Consider the following 17526-nt stretch of genomic DNA (forward strand, 5'->3'; position numbering starts at 1 on the left):
ATATTTTTTTTTTATCCAAAACGCTATAAATGGTTGACACAAATTACTAAACATTTATTTTTTAGTACAACATTCAATATTTCGTTAAAATATTTTATGTTAGCGATTAATGCAAAGAATTAAAATGAAAAGTTCAAGTCCTTAGATAATACGAATGGTCGCAGAGTCTTTCAATTTCTAAATCAGCCACAATATATTTTTATTTTATTTTGCAATAATATTGACGCCACAAATTTGTAAGTACATTTGTAATAGCATTACAATTTTGTATATTGGAAATATCTCAGACTGAAGAAGACTTCAGCCGTTGACGGCTTAAGGCAATTAGTGTACAGTTCATAACGCTATTCAGTGCTTTCGATCAGACAAATAAATGCAAGTTCACTATCTTGGGAACTAGCCTTCGATGTTTTTGCCAATTTGTTATGTTTTCAGGACAAGTTGATGGCAATAATAATATCTGAAAATTGCAGTAGATTGATCCCTACATAGAATGCATTTTATCATTGATCAGGTATATATGACTAGAAGAGACAATAATAATATACAGCCCTATTATGAATAAAAAATTCCGCTAAATTTTTTCCCATTGAATTTGAATAGAAAAAATGAGTAAAGGGGAAAAACTCCCGGGGAATTTTTATTCATAATTGGGCTGATATAATCATGTAGAATCAAATACACCTTATTCTGTAAATCAGTAGGTATTATGCCATCCCGTATCGGAGACATAATGATCAAAAATGTTGATTATTGTAACATGAGACTTGCAGTGTCCATTAGTAGGCAAAATCTTTCTTAATCTGCTGGTTTTCGTGGTACTTTAACGCCGCTGGAAAAGGGTTTTGAACTTTGCTACTAGTTTTAATTGTATGCGTTGAGGTCCTTATAGCGACCAGTCACCTGGTATTATTGCCTCACTCAATACTTTGTGACATCTCTTGTAAGAGTTCGCTATATAAGGAGATCATTATGGTATCGTATTTAACCAAGGTGCATTTAACAATGTGATATCACCTTATTAAATGCACCTTGGTCAGCTATAAAGAATTCGTCTTGGTGTAGCCTAATCGAGCTTATTAGACTTTCTAGAACCCGTTCAATAAGAAATGTAAAATATAGAAAATATAATAGGTCGCTGTTCCAATATAACAAATAATTATACACAATTGAATTAACAAAAAAACATATTTAATGTCCCACTCACTAAATTAGTTTCTATATACATATTTATAATTTAACAGGTAAATCGCTAAATTACCATCATTGTTGTTTAGAAGTATTTTTCGGTTGCATTAGAAACAAAACGGACAAAACAATTAAAAGACACATGATTTTTTGTTTATTTTTAAAATTTTTTTTGTTGTTTTACATTTTTAGTCTTTTATACACATAGTTTTTTTTATACTTTTTTTGTTAGGGAGGGTAATTTTTTTTTAATAAATTTTGAAAATTTTTTATTTTTATTAAAAATAAAAAAATATAACGTGAATATTTCAACATTCAAAAACTCTACATTGGCATACTATTCTTATCAAATAAACTTTATATTTTATTTTTTTTTTGTGTGGTTTGGATTTTATCTTTTTTTTTGTTTTTATGTTTTTTTTGAAAATTTGATTAAGAAAAATCTTTATCATAATGTTCATTATCATTATCATCGGTATCATCAAGATAATATGGTGACGACGATTGGTACTGCTGTCAGTCAGAATCATTAATAGTTTTTTTACGTTTCTTAGCTTGTGAGATTTTCTTTTGGGACCAATCCTCCTAAAAAAAATAAATAAATAATATTTGAAAACATTTTAACAATTTATTTGGAAAAATAAATCTTATTTTATATTGATCTGTTGTTTTTTTATACTTTGTAAAATATGTATATTCTAATATTAAATAGTAGTTGTTTATTAATTTAAATAATACTAGGAGATGTTAATTAGAGAAAAAAAATCTTAAATAGAACATACATACATTTTTTCGTTTATAATTACATTTATATAAATAACATAAATTATAAATATTAAAATTGTTTGCTTAATTTTTATAAAATTGACCAATAATTATTGTTTTTGTTTCTTATGTATCTGTTTTGTGTTTTTTTGTTTTATTTGTTCACTTTTCTTTTTTTCGATTTTCTCACCTCACTTGAATCCTCATCTGATGAGAATATTGTTTTAACTGGATCTGAATTTTTCTTACTATTTGAATTTGAATTACTTGAATCTTTTTTCGATGTTGGTTGTTTCCGTCCTCTACCACTACCGCCACGGCGACCCACAGCCGTCGTTTCATCTTCCGCCGCCAAAGCAAATAAATCACTATATTGTTTCTGTACACAAATAAAAATTTAAAATAATATAATTAATTAAAAACATATGTATTTAAAAATGTTTCAATTCAATTTACCTTTGTGCTTTCGTTACTGTGTGTATAGGCGGATTGCAGTGCTCTTTGCATAGTGTCATGTACATATAGGCCAGTACCAGTTCCATGTCGACAACTCCTTCTGTAATGCTCTAAATGATTTAATACCTGAAATAAGAAATATTTATTTATTTAGCAATTGGACATGTTTAATGTGGAGAAAAGGTACATTTTCCACAAGACAAATAAACATAAAAAAGAAATTTAATTTTAAACAAATAAGAGAGTTATATATCTTATATACCCTTAAAAAAATTGTGTTGGTCCAACCAATTTTTGGTGAAATTTTTTTAAAAAAAAAACATTTATGACAAACAAATTTTAGGTGAAAAAAGAGTAAAAAAAAATATTTTTCTCGATTCCATATTGTCTATATTAATGACTTTCTAATCCAGATATAGATCAAAAATAGGCCAAAAATTGAGGTTATCCCGGTTATTTCTTTATATCTCAGCCATTAATGGACCGATTTTTTCCATTTAAAATAGCAACCGATCCAGAAGAATTCCCGATATATTGATGTATGAATCATGTATGTATGTAAGTTATTTGTTGGCTACGGAAAGCTGATTTCAACATACAGACGGACATGGCTATATCGACTTCGCTATTTACAACGATTTTTCCTCTATAATAAAACTAATTTAACTCATTTCTTATTGCAATCTCATACCAAAGAAAATTATGACGTGAAGAGCAACACAAATTGTAAATACTGGAAATTGTATTTATTCTTATAGAAAAATCCAATAAGAATGATATTTGCGGTTCTTATTATTTAAATCACATGTTATAAATTTCTTTTGTTTATAATTTGAATTTACCTGATCTGCAGATGGTGTACTATTCATGGCGGAACTTCCCTTAAGCGGCCTTTTTCTTTTATTTGGTGATGAACTTGGATATTTTGAGGTTAATAGCGATGCAATAATTTCTGATAATTTTTCTTCGCTACGTTGACACCAAAATCTAAATTATCAAGAATTTAACGCAATTAATGTTTTTAATTGTATTTTATAAATAAATTAAAAAAGAAAATTACCTTAAAGCAGAAGTAACAAAAGGATCACCACGTGATTTCGTTTCTCTACTTAAGAGCAGGCGTATGAGTTCATTAGTGGGTTCTTCATTTTTCAATAAAAGTAATAAATAGCCCAATGCTTCGGGATGATTGGCAGATTCTAATTCTGGAAGAATATCCTAAAAGAAATTTATTTAAATTAAATTACATATTTAATTTATATAGAAAGATAAACTCACTTGCAGACATTTTAAAGGCAAATCGTGTGCCTGTACCAATTGCCATAGACATAATTGTTCATAGGTTTCATAAACTAAGCTATCACGTATACATTCAATAAGACCATCTTGTTTGAACAACGTCAATTTCCCTTGGGCCACATAATATATAAGATCACGCAAATTCTTTGCATCAATACACCGCAGTGTTATGCGTAACAAATCACTATTGTTGATTGCCGTTGATTTGAATTCCCGATATATGTCGGGCAATAGCCATAAATATATGGCAGTATTTTCCTTTTCCAATAGATCCAAATCTCGTGTTAGAGAATCGTCGATATTTTCGTCGGTAGCGTCGCATATAAGACGATAGATGTTGGTCTTAAACTGGGCCGCCTGTTGGGCATTTTTGCGTGTCTGCAGTTTGACGTGGACTTTCATAAAGTACAGTAACAGGTAACCTGTTTCTGGTATACGTTTGCAGATCTCGGTGAGTAAGGCTTGAAATGGCTTCTTACTTTTGTCTTCATTCTCGTAGAGAAATCGAAATAGCCCAAATATGGGATAACTGATGCTTTTAGCCAGATTCTTTTCGTCTGTTTTGCTTTCGGGAAAGATGTTTTGCAGTGGCAAAGTTTCGCGTAGTATTAAATGCGTATTCGAGATCACATACTGAAGTTGTGCATCATCTAAAGCTGAAGCGGGTAATGAGCGGAAATCTTCAAGAAATGCCTCCCAGGTAAATGAGTTACGCTTTGTAACGAATGTTTCGAATGTATCGCTTATTGAGGCGGGAAGTTCTACTTTTTCCGGTGTGGTTTTTTGTAGTTTTAGCAATTCCTTTAGAGGAACATCATCGTCATCATCTGTATTCTCTTCCTTTTTAATATCCTTACTTACGTCCTCTTCGTCTTCACTAAAGGCAGCATCGGTTTCCATTTCATTAATTTCGGGAGGTATGATAGACAGTTTATTATCTTCTTCGATCAGGCTGATAACACTAGCGCCAATTCCTCCGCCGCCACCACCACCTCCTCCGCCACCAATCCCACCGCTGTCAATGATGCCACCACCGTGTTCTAGCAAATCTGCCGTTGTGGTGTTATGAGGTTGATAATGATTTTGCATGTGCAGCAGGTCGTGCTGTTGTGTCTGTTGTGTATTGGGAGGTCCACCAGTATACATTATAGCTCCTGGGTGCATTGTACGCTGATCAGCTTCTTTTTTGAAAACCGGCGATTGTATAACCGAAGAAGCTGGATACATAGGTGGTCCCACATTACCGCTGGGCGCTACTGGCGATACAAATTCTCGAAAATTTTCACGTATCAACAAACGTAATTCTCGATCTAATTTCGGCGATTCAAATAAAGGTTGTATATTTGGAATGACCTTAGAAAAGATAATGAAAATAATACAAGTTAAATTTGCTTTGGTATAATAAACCTTATCCTACTCACCTGTTTCTCTAAAATCTTATTCAGCGAATTGTACACCCCCATACGTATTTTATCCTCATGTTTCAAGCAAAAATTCTTCATGATGCGGCACAAAAAATCCAATAATGTACTACTAACACTGGGATGATTACGTATCGAATGATACATCACCAATATACCCGGCTCTATATTCATAATATTATCTTTCATCGGATCAAAGAATAGCCAATCGTAAAACAATGACAGTTTAGCATTAGCCGATGCTATTGTATTTGTACATGATGATATCAACCAACCGATAATCGCCCATCTGGGTATAATATCCGAACACAACATGTCATTGGACGGATGTATGACATTGATAATGAAACGTATCAAATCCGAACGCAACGAATGTGATTCGGGCGTTGCGAAGTATTTATCTTGAAACCAATCCTGATAACGTTTCTGATTACCAAACTTCACCGATGAGGCCAGGAAAGTTAGTTTGCGTTCAACTTCTGGCGTTAGACGACATTGAAGGAAACGTCGACTAGTGCGTATTTGCAACAGATGCCAAATACCATTGAATGTGGGATGAAGACTTTTGGGGTTATGTAAGATATCGCGCCATAGCTGTTCGAATTCTGGTATGCGGGCGACATTTTGCAACAAGCTGTAAGAGTAAAGAAATTGTGTGTTATAGTAGATATTATCTTAAGGCAAAATAATAAGGGTTAATATAAAATCAATTATGAGAGCTATATTCGGCAGTATACTTTAAGATAAAGATTGAAAACAATTTTTGTTGAAAATAAATTTTGAGTAAAAAAAAATTAGTTTTTGAAAAAAAAATATAAAAAAATGGTGTAGATAAAAATTTTAGTGAAAATAAAAATGTTGGTAGAAAAATGTTTGGTGAAAATAAAAAATTTAGGTGAAAAACATTTATTTTATAAAAAAAAGAATCGGTTTAAAAACATTTTAAATATGGTTATGTTAATGACATAGTAATCCATATATAGACCAAAAATCACCAATCGAGACAGCTTATATAATTTGTTGCCGATTTCAAATAGCAACCGAACCGAGAACATTGCGCATATATTGATGTATCACTCATATATTTAAGTTATTTGGGGGCTTCGGAAATTTAATTTCAGCAGACAGATATGGCTATATCGACTTCGATATCTATAACGATCCAGAATATATATAATTTATGGATATTTCTAACGGAATTACATACTTTTATATCATACATAGGAGTATTTAATTATATGGACTAATAAATTGACGATTTCATTAGCATTAAATTGAATTAGCCTTAGTACCATTAAAGGTATTTATAGACGGCAATACTGAGTATTAATATTTGTCAAAAACTCAAGTATCATAATACAATTTCATCGTCTAAACAAAATTTGTATTAGATTTTCAAAAAATACAAATGATTTTTTTGATTTACGGTCGGTATTGAAAATTTGTTTAAAACAATTCAAAAACTTTTTATTTTCATATGTATCGGGTATGTATTTATAAAAACAAATAAGGCAAACAAAAATGTAAAGAAAATATAAAATAAAAATAAAGTTAGCAGAAAAATATCAATGAACAAAGAAATAAAATATTTGTAATACTATCGTGTAAACAAGAAATATATTTTTCAAAACTATTTCTTGACATACCGAAAGATTTCAATAATATTTTAAATTTGAAAAGTGTTAATACTCAGTATTGCCGTCTATAAATACCTTAAATGGTACTCGTAGTTAAATTTTTTACATTGGCATTTATTGTTTCCTACTAATGCACATGATATTTCAATAACACAAAAATCGTTGGGGTGTTTCAGTTTAAGGGCAAAATTTATGAAAATTTTTAAACTGTGTGGAGGCATTTACAGGTTCATTTAGCTTTTTATTGTATTGGGAATGCCTAAAGGCTTATTTTTTTTTATTTAATTATTATTATTATTAGCTTTTTAACAATGTTAATTTTAGTTTTACAAATAATTGTGCGAAACTTAGTAATAGTGCAATATTATTAATTAGCAAATACGGCTTACAAATTACAAACGAAATAAACCTAATTGAATTGAAATTATCCAATTAATAAGTTTTTAATATAAAAGTCATTCACGACTCCATTTTTATTTCATAGATTAAAACCAATTAAACCGACATACAGCATATATTCTTATTAGAATCTATGGAATTCTGCCAAATAATGATTATCGTTACAGTAAACAATAGAAATTTTCTCAACATAATACTTTAACATCGAGAATGAATTTAAAAGTGTGCATTTGGTTCGGATCATGGAACTGCTATTATAATTCGTATACCTTATTTCGATTATAATCTAAAAAATAACAGGAACAATATTTACGATTTATAAATAATAAATGAATGTACTTCACCACAAAGAAGCGTAGATACTGAACGAAATTACTGAATATAAATTTGGCACAAGTGTGTAAAAATTGCCTAATATTCAAACCAGGAGAGTAAAAAAAATTTCCAGGAATTCCACATTATATTTATTAGAAATTCCCGGAAAATGTTTGTCGGGAAATATCTTTGTAATTTTTTTTCTTTTAAAATTACAGTGTTTTTTCTGAGCAGATAAAACATGTGGTCTCCACCAGGGTTTGTGGCGGTTGGTGACGACGTAGAACAGGAACAGTTATGCGAGACGCAAAATTGTCAAAGTCAAAAAAAGGAAAACGGGCCAGATTGCGCTTAAAGAAGTTGTTAATCAACCCAGACTTACTTTGCTACTCCTGAATTGTTTATTTAATTTTGTCAGCTGTTTGTGTTTTGACAGTTCTAACTTAGGTTTAACTGGTCACTGAAGCTCAGTTAAACCTAGATTATAAAGTTTAAGCTAGGATTATACAAATAATGTAGATTATTATCTTTATCCCAAATACTAGTTCTAAGAGAAAAACAAACATTTTAGTAAAGGCTAGGTTTAAACAATGAATGTAGATTATCTTTATTCCACAAACAAGTTCTTAGAAACTCTGATGAAAATGTAAACAATTGCATTGAAAAATAATGTAATTTCCATAAAATTCTTATTGCAAGAATAAGGTTTAGACTGCGTTAGAGCAATATATACATCAGACAATGGAATTTAATTATCGACTAGTATTTTTGTTAATTAATTAAATTTAGTTTAATGTTAACAAAACTCAGCTTTATACAAATTTTCCAATGATTCCATACCCAGAAACTCTTATATTAGTATAATAAACACAATACCATTATTTTTAAGTTAAGATGATTTTGCTTCTAAATTTATACGGAATTAAACATTTTAAATCATGTTTTTATAAATCTAATTTCACTTTGTACGAAACATTTTAAATAAAGAATTTTTTTTTAAAAAAATAACAAATAATATACTTCAAAATCAAACACTCACCGCACAAAATCTCGTCCCAATGTGATTATATCCAAGAATCGATCACGTATCAATGCTATAACAAATTTAACTTCCTTGTGCCGCAACGGTGTTAGTGCCGGACTAGCATGATCCTCTATGAGACGTACATAACTATACACTACCGTCTGCATGAGAAACGATTGTGACTCCAGCCATGGTCGATATTCTATGAATATGTCCAATAGACTTTCTACTAAGAACAAGTTTTTCGGTGAAACATCACCGCCGCCTGCTTGACGCAAACAATTCCATATTATATTTTCCACACTGAGAACCTGATGTTTGACCAGCTCCCTTAATACCCAAATAAGTTGGCGTCTCGCCACATCGGTGAGTTTATTGTATTTTTCAGCCACTAGCATGGTCATATTGGTCACTACCATATTCATACCATCACGTGCGATTAGAGTAAGATCGCGATAGCTTTTTAGTGCCATATTTGGATCGGATAGCATGATGTAGAGAAAACCAATGGATATTTCTTCATGTTGTTTTTCTTTACAAACTAGCTGGGAGAGTTTATCGTGCATATCCTTGTCATTGAGGCCATTGATCTGTTGTTGCAAACTAATAAAAGCTCGCTCAAAACGCTACAAAAAGTTTTGAACAAAATTAATTAAACGTGTCTTTTTTGTTGAGAAAACTAAAAACATACCTCTTCCAAATCATCTTTAACATCAACGGCAGTGCTTATAAATAATTTTGAAATATATTGAATTTTTTGTGTAGATTCCATTTGTTGTTGCTGCATTTAACCACGGTTCTACGTTCCGGGTTATCAAAAATCCCACAATTCGGTGTATGCAATCTGTCCAAAGACAATTGAGACTTCTCTGCTGCTACAATTGCCAGTAGTGCTACAAGAACACCCCAATCATACACACACTCGCTCGCTGGCTCACACGCACACACACTACACACAATCAACTGAATTGTTAAGTGTGCAATGTTTACATTCACCTTTTCTTAACAAATTAATATTTTTCGACCTAAACTGTTAACTTTGCCAATAATAAAGCATGTTTTAAGAGTTCATAAAATATTAAATAATATGTGTATTTGCTGTTTGAAGCTCCCTTAAATTATATGAAATTTTTTGTGAAAATTGGAGTAAAAAAACTCAAGACTCAAAAAGAATTCACTTCGTTGTGCTGCTTCTTTTTAAGCAACAAATGAGCAACTGCGGTGAATTGATAAACATAGTGACGAAGTTGCCGTATCCTTTTGCCATTTAGCCTCATTAGAAATTGTCTCTAACAGGGTTTCAGTTAATGCTATAATATAACAGTTAGGGTTTGCCCCTGAAATCGGGAAATGCGGATGACAATAGCAAGTATATTTTTATATGGCGTTCAGAATTCGTGTTTTTTGTATGTTTAGCTCATGTGTTTTAAACTCAAAAACCAAGTCCAAAAACATTATGAATATCGAAAATATTAATATTTGTATGTATAAATCTTTTATTAGGAATGACTGATACTATAAGGCAATCTTTGAGCCATGGTAATTATAATGTTCTTTTATCAATGGACCTTACCAAAGCATTTGACAAAGTTGATTATAGCATCTTAATTTCAAAACTACATAGAAATCTAGGTCTCTCATTGTCATCCTGTAAACTTTTATATTCATATCTTATGAATCGATATCAGTATGTCTCGATTGGTGATAAAGTATCGCGTATTTTACCCGTTACAAGTGGTGTACCTCAGGGTTCGGTCCTTGGACCCATATTATTTAATATTTACATTAATGACATTTTTGGAGATTTTGACAATATTCCGTCTTGTATTCCATTTGCATATGCAGATGATTTGTTTTTTCTTTTTTGTGGTGAAAGACAATTTTTTGATGTAACGCAACAGATGATTAATTACATTACTTCTAATATAAGTAATTGGCTTCGAAATAACATGTTACTCGTAAACACTTCGAAAACAAAAGTTATGGTTTTTGGTTTACCTTTGGCGAAATTTTCCCTGACCATTGATGGTAGTTCAATTCAAATTGTTGATCATATCAAATGTCTTGGATTGTGGTTGGACAATAAGCTTAATTTTGACAGACATATCAATTTTGTTATATCCAGGGTGAATTACGCATTACGAAGGATTTATAATACTAATTTGATTTTACCTATGTATATAAAAATAATAATAATTCATTCATTAGTTATGCCCATATTTTTGTACGGCATTGAAATATACAGTGGTACCTTAGGATATAACATTAAAAAACTCACCAAATTGTTTAATAGAGTAATTCGTTACCTCTTCTCTTTACGACGTCGTACTCATGTATCGGTGTATGTTTGTAGGTTTTTAAAATGTTCATTTTTAAACTATATAAAATCTAGACTTTTATTCTGTTTTTATAACATGTTCAGAAATGGAAATATTTCACGGATGATTTCATTTTTTTCTTTTAGTCGATCTATTCGCAATCGCCAAATTTTAATACCAAGACTGACATCAATTTTGGAACGCTCATTCCATGTGCGAGTAGCTAGGATATTTAATAGTTTGCCAAATTCTCTTAAAACATTTGAATATTCGTATAATACCTTTAAAAGCAAAATTCTTAATTATCTTGAAAATAATGATTTTTATTAACTATGTATAACTAATTGATACAGTATGCAATTGAGATTTGTTTTTGTTTGGTTTTTTATTTATCTCTATCTATACTATTTATTTTTCTGTCTAATATTTGTATACCCTAGTTTTTAAGATTAGATATAAGTTTTCTAAATTTTTATTATATCATTATTATTAAAAATTTTTTGCAATGTAGCTTTTTTTTAAAAAAAAGTGGAAAATTTGTTAACTATATATGGCCCATTGGGCTCAGTTATAATTGTATAATAATAATAAAAAAAAAAAAAAAAAAAAAAAAAAAATCAAGATCACCGAAACAGCACGTATTTTAATATTTTTTTGTGTGTTAATAGCTCTAATTATAAGCGCAAAAAAGTTAAAATTTGTGTCCGCTCTTTTTTAATTTGAGAGATATAGGAATTTAAAGTCAATATATATAATAGTAAATTTCTCATATACAATTTGGAAAATAATCTGATCATCATGGGTATCATTGAATAGTGCTTCAAAATACCTTTAATATGATATATAATATAGTACTGTTTATTAACATTGTAAACCAAAAATTTGATATACAGAAAAAGTGATTTTAGCGAAGCCGGTATTCGATAAACCCCATAGTTTAAAATCTCTTCGCCAATACAGAAAATATGAAAGTTAATAGAAACAAATTACGAAAATACAAACTGTTACTGGGATCTTGATTTGTTCCGCGTGGCAACGCTTTAATTAGTGATGATATTGTTGTTTTAAACGATACGGCAATATTACACCGATTGGTTATTTGGCAAGCAGTGTTTTCTTTTTTAACATTTTCTGTGTATTTTAGTAAATTTTGTAATAAAATAAGTAAAAAAAATTAAAACGATTCTCAAAAATGCCCTACGCTAATCAACCATCTGTCACCATCACCGAACTAACAGATGATAATGTCAAATTTGTTTTAGAAGATACCGAACTCAGCGTGGCTAATAGTTTGCGGCGTGTTTTTATAGCTGAGACACCAACATTGGCGATAGATTGGGTACAGTTGGAAGCCAATTCAACAGTGTTGTCTGATGAATTTCTCGCCCATCGTATTGGTTTGATACCCTTGATATCTGATGAAGTTGTAGAGCGCTTGCAGTATACAAGAGATTGTATTTGTTTGGATTTCTGTCCAGAGTGCAGTGTAGAGTTTACATTGGATGTGAAATGTTCAGAAGAATCGACTCGTCATGTCACAACAGCCGATTTGAAATCAAGTAACCCAAAAGTTTTACCCGTAACTTCAAGACATTCAAACGACGAAGACAATGAGTATGGTGAAAGCACGGATGAAATTTTAATAATTAAGTTGCGTAAAGGACAAGAATTGAAGTTGCGTGCTTATGCGAAAAAAGGTTTTGGCAAAGAACATGCCAAATGGAATCCCACAGCTGGTGTATGTTTCGAATATGATCCCGATAACTCTATGCGTCACACTTTGTTTCCTAAACCCGATGAATGGCCCAAAAGTGAACACACTGAATTGGAGGATGATCAATTCGAGGCTCCCTACAATTGGGAAGCAAAACCCAATAAATTTTTCTACAATGTTGAATCGGCTGGTGCTTTAAAGCCGGAAAATATAGTTATAATGGGAGTGCAGGTTTTGAAGAATAAATTGTCAAATCTACAAACTCAACTCAGTCACGAGAATCAAAACGATGCTTTAGCTGTTTAAGAAAACAATTTTAATTATGTACTTTTCAAATAAACTATTTTCCATTTTAATATATAAAAAAATTAATCTTTAAACAAATTTTGTATATCTATACCGCCTATGGAGTTTTTCGAACCTGATTTATGATTTCTAGATTCACTATTTGTGTTGCGTGTGGACGAGTTATCTTTAGCTTGCTTGGCTTCATTAAAGGCTTCTGATAATGAGAGCTTAGAGTCGCTTTCCGCACTTTCCAGTAATTGTTCCTGGCTGTCCGCCTTCATTTGTTGTCTTTCTTGTTGCAGCAATTCAACGGAAGTTTCGAAAATTTTCTCTTCATCTAGAGCACCCTGGGCTTTCAAACCTTGGTAAATTTTGATAAATTGCTGGGTTTGAGTTTCCCGCTTCTTATCGAATAAACTAATCATTTCTTGTTGCTTTAAAGATTTGTGGAATTTCCTAAAAGTAAATACATCTTAAATATTTTTAACTTAAGCAAATGTGTATGTTCAGTGTCCTACGCTCTTGCTACATCCTCCTCATAAAAAATGTTTTTTATAGGTATATTTTTTGGTGCCGGTCTATCAAAACGTGGCTCCAGCTTAGGTGGAAAGGCTTCATACAAATCATACCAGATAGGCTTATCTTCCGGCTTCATAGCTCCCGAACGCAACAAACCAGTTACTCTAATGTGAAATAATGTATAATATAATTAATATTTAATTTACATTACAGTTTCTTAAATTACCTGGTAAAAATCGTTCCAATTTTTTCCAATCTACTTTGAGCCATGATTTACTGTACAAATTTTATTAATAAAAAAAGAAAATCTTAAAATTTGGAACAGGTTACGAAATAACCTTAATTTTTGTTTTTACTAAAAAATCAGTGGTGGGTGTTTATGTCAAACAGCTGTTTTAACTGATGCTATCGATAATTAGTATTTTTTTAGTACAGAAAAGCAATTATTATGAAGTCATTCTAAGATGAATGACATTTTTATGAAGAAGCATCATTTATATCATCACTAATAGAAAAATAAACAAAAGCACGTTGGCATTTCATTTGCAGAGAATTAAAAAAAATTGTTTTATAAAATTATGGGTTGTTTAGCTGAAGTAAGTTTTGTCTGCTCTTTTAAAATAAAAATCGTGACCTAAATGTTTACAATTCTATAGGTTGCTGGTGATGAAAACAATGGTGAGGGTTCTCGTACATTTGTGTTCTTGGACGAAGGCCACACACTAGGAAATGCTTTGAAAACCATTATTAGTCGTTATCCCGATGTGGATTTTTGCGGTTACACTATACCTCATCCTACGGAGAATAAACTACATTTTCGTATACAATCTAGTCAAGGTAGAGCAATTGATATTTTAAAGCGCGGCCTGGAAGATTTGGAGAAAATATGTGATCACACCATTGAGACGTTTGAAAGTGAAGTTAAAGTGTTTACTGAGAAAAATAAAATTGCTGCTATGTGAAAATAATTTACTTATAAAAACTTTTTTTAATAAATATAAGGTATGTTTATAGTTGATCCAATTTGAATGAACCGGATTTTGATGATTATTCGGAAAAACGATTATTCGAATAATATTCTAAAAATTTTTGCAAAATATTTAAAATACTTATTTAACGTCAACAAAATTATAGATACTAAATTTTTTGTCGAATAATTACAAAAACGAGTAATGGATTAAATATATAAATTTGTATAAAGTAAAAAAATATGTAAAAATTTCTTAAGAATTTAAAATTCATTATTACAATTTCAAATTCATTATTAAAAGATTATCATATCGGATTTTAATTATTATGTATTCGGAAAACTCTTTAAACAATTATTCGAACAATGGTTAAAAATTTTGAAAACTACTAAGACAAAAACAAAATATTGAGTTTACTAGAAATATTTAGCGAATAATCGGATAACCGAATAATCGTTGATAGGAATAAATACTAAAAATAAAAGAAAATATAAAACAAATTTCACATAATTTGTATTTTTGAACTGTGAAATTTTCTTAAGCTTGTATAACTGAATTATGAATGATTATTCGGAAAACCGTTCGACCGGTTATTCGATTATTCGCTAAAAAAAAACCTGCTTAACGTTTAGAATTCAAAAACAAATAAATTTACACAAAATAAACAAATTTTAAAAATATTTAAAGAACTTAAAATTGTTTAGAATTTTTCATGCGAAATTTATATAAGGGATTGGGCCGATTATTCGGAAACCCGTTTGAACGGTTATTCGATTAATTGTTCCAAGAAGTAGCTTAACGTTTAGAATTCAAAACAACATTTACAAATGTATTAATCGAGGTTGTCTAGAATCCAATCGGTTTTAAAAACGACAAAAAGGGTACATTTTAATTCTAGATCGAATATAAAAAAATATAACTTTCGATTTCACGAGACCAATGTACTTTTTCTGCCGTTTTCAAAACCGATTCCGTCAATGATTGGATTCTATGACAACCCCGAATATTATGTGAACCGTTTAAGCGAATAAAAGAAATAATCACCCCTATCGCGAATCAACATTTCACATGAAATATTTTCCCTTTTCCTTTTTTCGTTCATCAAATTTGTTCACGTGAAAAAAAATCCCCTTGTTGTGAAATTTTTAGTTGGAATTTTGTAAACAATAAACAGCTGTTACGAACAAAATCAACTATTGTGAATGTTCATCATGATATTCCCGATAGCAATTTTCCCTTCGAGGGAAATGGATATTTCATGGGAACAAAATTTCACATGTTATTGCCGATAGGGGTGAATATAATGTAAGAAAATTAAATTTCGATACTTGGCGATTATTCGGATAACCGTTCGCTCAGATTTTTTATTAATCAGCCCATAAAGTTGCTTAACATATACAAAAATATTGATTTCATAAAATTTTTTGACGAATAATCGGAAAACCGTTTCGCGAATAAATTTATATAAATTAAAAAATGTTTTAAAGAATTAATATTTTTTTTTACAGTTCTTGACAAAATGTTAACAAAATTTGATGAAAAATATTAGAAACCCGATTAAGCGAATAAACCCTATAAATTTTGTTTGCAGAAATTCACATTTTTATAACTTTAGGTGAACTTTTTTAATCCAGTACATAATTATGGACGATTATTTGGAAATGGTTATTCGATTAATCGGTCCAAAAAGTAGATAAACACATGAAAATATAGGTTTTATATGAAATTTGAACGAATAATCGTATAAGGGAATAAATTTATATACAGCCCAATTATGAATAAAAACTCTCACGGATTTATTATTCATAATTGGATTGATAATGTAAAAAATACCTTGAATAGATGATAATATTTATTAAACTATAGTTTTTATATTTACAAGACTATCACACAGCATTGCGTGATTTTTTGGGATCATGATTTGGTTTGCGCAAATGATGGTAGTTAGGTAGAACTTTACGCAAAAAATCTATTTGCAAAGTTTGAGACTGCAATAAAAGTAAACTCGTAATTACAAAAGGAAAGTTCTTCAATGTTTTCAATGTTAACAAAACTTACTGCATGTTTATCTATGGCTTCCCTCTGCATACATTCTCTGCCATATATTACCGTATTCTCGGGTAATTGTTGTTTGCACTGCAAACGAACTCCGGCTCCCACAATGCAACCGCTACTAACACTAACTTCCGGACCGACATAACTTTTGCATTCAAATACATTTTTATCGCCAATACGATTAGCTTCAACGGTACAGCCCACTTCAAAGACATTGTTGGGACCAATAGTTAAAGCCGGTACAGCTTCTCCACTGACGGCCGAGTCTTTGTTGTCTGTCAGAGGCAGCCGATATGCAATGGTAGCATATTCCTCAACTATACAGTTTTCTCCCAATATAATGGGTCCGGCTTCCGCTATAATACTAGCACTGGGATGAATGACACATCCTGGAGATATGGTGATGTCACCACGCAACGTACTGTCTTCGCATACAATAGATTTGGTCATAATCTTTACACCACTCCTGAAATTGGATAAATTTAGCAGTTTTTTTAAATCAATTATAGTATATAATATTTACTCGCTGTCTATTGGTGGCATTTTTTAAAATTTTCTGATATTTTTGTTTTTTTTTTCAAAGAAATTGCAATTTTTATTTTTGTTTTGTTTAGAGATGGCAAATTTATCAATAACTAAACAGGTGTGGTGATATCGTTTTTGCGTCCCTATGATAATGTTGCCAGATTGGAAAGAAATATTTTTTATATGTTTTAAGCGTTATAAAGAATTTTTTTAATTTTAAAAAGCTATTAACTCTGACCAAAGAAAAAATAGTGGAGATATGAGTTTTTCGCTACTCATTCCGAATTACTTTATACTTTGTCATAATACTTTAAATTCGCTTTCTGGAAGTCCAATTTTAACTTTTCTAGCATTGCTGGCCGTATGTCTCGAATAACACGAACAATGGTGGCCTACAAGGCGTCAATATTTCCTGGTATAACCCAATAACTTCACTTGGACCCACAAGAAATAATCGAGATATGTTAAATCGCACGACCTTGGAGGCTAACTTCTTGAAATCAAGTTATCGTCAAATTTTTATTGTAATAAATCGATGGTTGCAGTCGGCGTATTTCACGAAGCGCCATCCTGTTAAAACCATATCTCGCCCGGATCAATGTCATTCATATTTTCAAACAAAAAATCATTGATCG

At 30.8% G+C, this 17526-nt stretch overlaps 5 protein-coding genes across 6 annotated transcripts; 2 read left to right on the top strand and 3 right to left on the bottom strand.

Annotated features, from left to right (window-relative positions):
* Window positions 1-1550: 1550 nt before the first annotated feature.
* On the bottom strand, window positions 1551-9704 carry IntS3 (integrator complex subunit 3). 2 transcript variants are annotated; one of them, XM_065499510.1, is made up of 9 exons: window positions 9196-9704; window positions 8520-9130; window positions 5130-5763; window positions 3688-5061; window positions 3470-3627; window positions 3252-3396; window positions 2410-2535; window positions 2221-2332; window positions 1551-1773 (listed from the first exon to the last, which is right to left on the bottom strand). In XM_065499510.1, the coding sequence occupies exons 1-9, from the start codon at window positions 9289-9291 to the stop codon at window positions 1739-1741; spliced, it is 3291 nt and encodes a 1096-aa protein (XP_065355582.1). In that variant the 5' UTR covers window positions 9292-9704; the 3' UTR covers window positions 1551-1738. The 2 variants fall into 2 exon arrangements, with proteins under 2 accessions (XP_065355582.1, XP_065355581.1); XM_065499509.1 differs by having other exon boundaries at window positions 2144-2332; window positions 9196-9701.
* A 2205-nt stretch (window positions 9705-11909) lies between these two features.
* Window positions 11910-12920, top strand: RpII33 (RNA polymerase III subunit RpII33). Its single transcript, XM_065499511.1, has one exon. It carries the CDS (start codon window positions 12015-12017, stop codon window positions 12840-12842), a length of 828 nt encoding a protein of 275 aa, XP_065355583.1. The 5' UTR covers window positions 11910-12014; the 3' UTR covers window positions 12843-12920.
* On the bottom strand, window positions 12830-13722 carry mRpS23 (mitochondrial ribosomal protein S23). The gene is made up of 3 exons (XM_065499512.1): window positions 13570-13722; window positions 13343-13507; window positions 12830-13280 (listed from the first exon to the last, which is right to left on the bottom strand). The coding sequence occupies exons 1-3, from the start codon at window positions 13611-13613 to the stop codon at window positions 12905-12907; spliced, it is 585 nt and encodes a 194-aa protein (XP_065355584.1). The 5' UTR covers window positions 13614-13722; the 3' UTR covers window positions 12830-12904.
* Window positions 13723-13838: 116 nt separating this feature from the next.
* l(2)37Cg (RNA polymerases I and III subunit AC2 l(2)37Cg) lies at window positions 13839-14325 on the top strand. The gene is made up of 2 exons (XM_065499513.1): window positions 13839-13939; window positions 14000-14325. Exons 1-2 carry the CDS (start codon window positions 13922-13924, stop codon window positions 14303-14305), a joined length of 324 nt encoding a protein of 107 aa, XP_065355585.1. The 5' UTR covers window positions 13839-13921; the 3' UTR covers window positions 14306-14325.
* A 1816-nt stretch (window positions 14326-16141) lies between these two features.
* On the bottom strand, window positions 16142-17019 carry DCTN6-p27 (dynactin subunit 6). Its single transcript, XM_065500470.1, has 3 exons — window positions 16890-17019; window positions 16370-16832; window positions 16142-16299 (listed from the first exon to the last, which is right to left on the bottom strand). Exons 1-3 carry the CDS (start codon window positions 16907-16909, stop codon window positions 16198-16200), a joined length of 585 nt encoding a protein of 194 aa, XP_065356542.1. The 5' UTR covers window positions 16910-17019; the 3' UTR covers window positions 16142-16197.
* Between the last annotated feature and the right edge of the window lie 507 nt (window positions 17020-17526).

The sequence above is a fragment of the Calliphora vicina genome, chromosome 2 (genome assembly GCF_958450345.1).
Source record: "Calliphora vicina chromosome 2, idCalVici1.1, whole genome shotgun sequence".
NCBI classification, from domain to species: domain Eukaryota; kingdom Metazoa; phylum Arthropoda; class Insecta; order Diptera; family Calliphoridae; genus Calliphora; species Calliphora vicina.